At 40.6% G+C, this 5,034-nt stretch overlaps 1 protein-coding gene across 1 annotated transcript; it reads left to right on the top strand.

Moving 5' to 3' along the window:
* Window positions 1-1,167: 1,167 nt before the first annotated feature.
* On the top strand, window positions 1,168-4,370 carry LOC130360660 (uncharacterized). Its single transcript, XM_056563210.1, has 2 exons — window positions 1,168-1,970; window positions 4,358-4,370. Coding segments are annotated over exons 1-2 (804 nt in total). The 3' UTR covers window positions 4,359-4,370.
* Window positions 4,371-5,034: the final 664 nt, after the last annotated feature.

The raw sequence follows: 5,034 nt of genomic DNA, 5'->3' as shown, positions 1-5,034 counted from the left end.
AAAATATAATAAAAACAAACAGTTTATTGTAAAGGTGACCAAAAAAGAGGTGGGTTTCCGACACGTCCCACCGGATAACCGGTAGAACGTGACGAAAAACATCCACCTATAGAAAGAAAAAAACAAAAAATGATATGATATATAAAAATAAATGTGAAAAGGAATAATAATAATAAATGTGCAAAAATATATATAAGAATTATGGGGATATATAATAACCCAGTGTGCAAAGTGTAAAAATTAACACAGTGATAATTATATTTTTTTATTAATTAATCTACTCAGTTATGTCTCTGTACACACTGTGCTGCGGTTCGCATGCGTTTTCCGCAGTGTTGGGGAAGACGCAGGAGCTCACAGCAGTGTATACAATGACATGTGCGAGAGTCCCACCTATGGCATTTAGACTATTAATCTTTGAAATCATCACCTCTAGAATCTCCATTATTATTTATTAACACTTTGCACGTTATACCACAATATGTGCGCATGCGCCGAACCGGCTGGCTGAAGCCGGTGAAGCCCATGTGACGCGTGTGATCAGGTGATGATCACATGACTGCTGGATACCGATGCGGAAGTACACAACGCCGTTATGGCGTCCATGGGCGTGCAGGAGTATGTGGATCTGTCTCAAGGTAGAATACATGTTTTTAATTGTTTTTAATTCACTGCTGATTTGGCGCACCTGTGGATTCTGAACTAGGGATATCGATATATGTTTATTTTATATATTTTGTACTTAATTTATATTCATGTTATGATTGACTGAGTCTGTCACTTACATTTTTTATATTCTGTATACACTTTACTCCCATGATTGTATATTTGATCACTGTTTATAGCACTTTTTATACTTGATTGTTTGTTAATTACACACCTGATATAATGCGGATGTTGTAACCTGTGTATCATGCTTGAAAAAGATGGCGGGATGCCGTCGAAACGTCGCATCTGATATGGGCCAATAAATCCCGATTTTTGCACTTTACTACTGGGTGTGCTGCTATATTTTCTGCATCTTGGATTATCTGAGCTGTCTGCGATTGGGACTGCTATCCTTGCCTGCACCCCAAGACTTGCAGAATACGTGGTTGTGCTGCCTACCCTCTACATTGATATCTACCCGATCTCAAGAGGCTTGCACCCCCATTGGACATACGTGATATGGATTCCTCAACTGCTGCTTCTACTGCCACCCATATCTCAGCTTTCTCTGATGAGGACATCAGCAGGATCCTAGGTACAGTGGAGGGTGATATGGCATTTCTGCATGTACCAACATCTATGGATATACAAAGACAATTTGAATACGAATCAAAACGCCTTCTCTCACTCAGTTTGCACCTATCTACATTGGGTGAATACTACAAGACATCGCGAATCCCGAGGGGCATGCGCATACAGCCGCGGGATAACGCGCACATGGGGAACCCTGAATTTCGTCAACGCTACGAGATGATCGCCAACAGGTACTCCCTTGATCTAATACTACTGAATATGGAATTTTTACAGAGAGATGTTGCTGTTTCTAAAGAAAAAACCAAGAGTGCAGAGATCACCCTCAAATCACTGCTTATCGACAACGACTTTGAGAAAATCCAGTCTAAACATGTATCATACCTACAAAAGGTGAAATCTGATCTAGAAAATGTCAAGAAACACAAATGGTTCAGAGACACAGCGGACTACGCCAATAATAAAGTATACCTCTGGGGTATGCAGACCTCTACTACCAGGAGATCCCCTAGAAGATCCAAAGATGAAAGAGTGAATATACAAAATGGACAGATGAATATATCACAGCCTTCTACAGTCTCTAGTCCTTTACCCCACGATTTTTTAGGACTGCACCCACACGCAAGCGATGCCCCACCAGACGAGGAGGCCGGCACCACCAGTGGGCACATAAAAACAAGACAACGTGCCCCGAAGACATTTCAGAACAGGGTCAACCCAAAAAAGAAGTGGTAAATATATCATCTGTCAATCTCACGAACTCTCAGCTACAGCTTCTGGGAAAAGGGCTTAGCTTTTGTCCGACATATAGCCCTAATTGGTTTCAGTTAGAACTTGACTGTTTACATTTTTTTAGGAAATTGAAATTAAAAACCTGGTTTGCGGAGAAATCTGGAAACCAGGTTGAAACTGTACCTACACCGGACCAAATTGGGTGTTTTAAGGCTGCGGACTATGCTTTGAAGGTCCCTAGCAGCTTTAATCCCCAATCTGGGTCCAGTGCAATTGAAACTTTTACTACTTTGGTTAAGCAAGATTTAGACAGACTACGGATCGATGCCAGTGACCCCGGTCACTCGAATCTATCCCATGCACAACGTCTGGCACTCAACCAACTTGTCCATGACCACAGCCTCATCATCAAGTCCGCGGACAAGGGTGGTGCGGTTGTGGTCATGGACCGATCTAAATACCTGGGTGAAGTACACAGGCAACTCTCTGATGTGTCCACCTATCAGAAACTTAATACAGACCCCAAGTGCAATATAGATAGGAAAATTTTCGAATATTTGAATAGTGCATTATATGATGGTGTTATTGACAAATCGTTGTTTGAATTTCTTTATGTCAAATTTCCTACTACTCCATTTTTGTATGTCTTACCCAAGATCCACAAATCCCTGGTGGACCCACCCGGGAGACCGATTGTCTCCGGGCGTGGGTCCATCACGAGTTCTATTTCCATCTTCTTGGATCGGGTACTGCGACCGTATGCAATAGGCGCAAAATCATTTATTTGTGATACTGCTGATTTTTTAAGACACATTGAGACAATTAAAATCCCCCCTGGCGCCATCCTTGCCTCTCTAGACGTTACATCCTTGTATACGTCCATTCCCCACGAGGCGGGGTTGACAGCAGTGGGGAATGCTATTACAAAAGATTTTTCAGATGGAAAAAGTAAATTTATTCTGACATTACTCGAGATGGTACTCAAAAATAATTATTTTATGTTCAATGATTCTTTTTATTTACAGTTGACAGGGACCGCCATGGGCACGAACGTGGCACCTACGTATGCCAACGTGTTCATGGCGGCCCTGGAGGAAGATGTCGTCTATGTGTGCCACCACTTCAGCCATGTGCTGGGGTGGTGGCGCTACATTGACGACATCTTCCTCATCTGGACGGGCACCAATACCCAGTTACATTACTTTTTTAATTTTTTGAACCAGGTTAATGAACACATTAAATTTACGCTAACTTCATCCTCGACGGCAATACAGTTTTTAGATACATTAGTCATAATTGAAGGAGATCGTCTCAATACCGACTTATACACAAAACCGACTGATTGCAACTCAATTGTTCGATATGACAGCCACCATCCCCGCCCCATGGTTCGGTCCCTCCCATCAAGCCAGATGATGAGGGTCCGCCGTGTGGTAGGGATGGATGATAAATTGGAACCAGCATTGGACAAAATGATTTCCAATTTTACCAAAAGGGGCTACCCCCGTAATTTATTACAGGAGAGCAAAGAGAAAGTCCTAACTATGGGGAGACGGGAACTGATACACAATAAACAGAAAAAGGCTAGCTTACCTAGAATGGCTTTTGTATCTACTTACAATACTTACTCAGGCAGAATAGCGAATATTATTCGCAAACACTGGTCCATAGTGAGTGAGTATCACCCGACGGTCCCCGACTTTAGGGTACCCCCGTTAATGTCCTACCGTAAGTCACCTAGTCTGAAAGACAAATTGGTTAAAACTGATGTGTCTCTGAAACCCAATGAACAACAGAAATATCTAACAGTCAAACAAAGAGGTTCCTTTCCATGCCGGAACTGTATTAACTGTCCCCGCATGCTTAAAGGACCGACATTTGTACATCCTCAGACCAATCGAGAGTACAAAATTAACCACTATTTGACATGCACCTCTAGTTTTGTAGTGTACATCTTGACCTGCCCCTGTCGCCTTCTGTATGTGGGAGAAACAACCCTCGACTTCCGTACCCGCCTCAACCAACACCGGTACTCCATCCGAAAAGCTCGGATGGATTTGCCGGTGTCGAAACATTTTGTTGAGGCAGGGCATACAGAGGGCGACCTGAGATACATTTTGGTTGACCATGTCCCACTGCTTAAGCGCGGGGGAGACAGAGTCAGTCTACTAAAGAAGAGGGAACTATTTTGGATTTTCGAACTTGAATCTTTACGCCCTAAGGGTCTGAATGTCGATTTTGCCATTACACCATCCATCTATAGGGCCTAGAATCATGCTCCTCATTAGAGAATAGTACACAGGTTTATTTTATTCCTAAACGGTATACTATATATCTATATAATTGTGTGTCTATGACACTTATACTACTCTCTTCTTCTTTTTAGATTTCAAGCAATATGACACCGAAGAGACAAATCCAACTATTCTCCTGCCCAGCTATAATTGTTTCACTAGTCATTTATTGTTTCAAATTGGTGATGATAGATTGATTCTACTACTGTATACCATATGGACATATGTCCTCTGACCGTTAGTCAGAGGAGACATTAAACAAATCTACTATAAATTCTAGATAAATATAACACCACTTTGTTACCATTTTTCCTTTCTTGATCTTTTACATAATAGTGTTGGGATCACTATTTTGTATACTATTGGACACACTATGCATTTATGATTTACCATGCGTGTTCCACATTAGTGAGACACTGTATCAATTATAATAAAATATTTTTTTAATTATCACTATTTATTTTTATAATTTCACGTCACCACTATTATCACTGTGTTAATTTTTACACTTTGCACACTGGGTTATTATATATCCCCATAATTCTTATATATATTTTTGCACATTTATTATTATTATTCCTTTTCACATTTATTTTTATATATCATATCATTTTTTGTTTTTTTCTTTCTATAGGTGGATGTTTTTCGTCACGTTCTACCGGTTATCCGGTGGGACGTGTCGGAAACCCACCTCTTTTTTGGTCACCTTTACAATAAACTGTTTGTTTTTATTATATTTTTTTATTAATTAATCTACTCAGTTATGTCT

The sequence above is a fragment of the Hyla sarda genome, chromosome 3 (assembly GCF_029499605.1).
Source record: "Hyla sarda isolate aHylSar1 chromosome 3, aHylSar1.hap1, whole genome shotgun sequence".
NCBI lineage: Eukaryota > Metazoa > Chordata > Amphibia > Anura > Hylidae > Hyla > Hyla sarda.
Note: the sequence above shows the minus strand (reverse complement) of the source record. Positions and strands in the feature narration are given on the sequence as shown.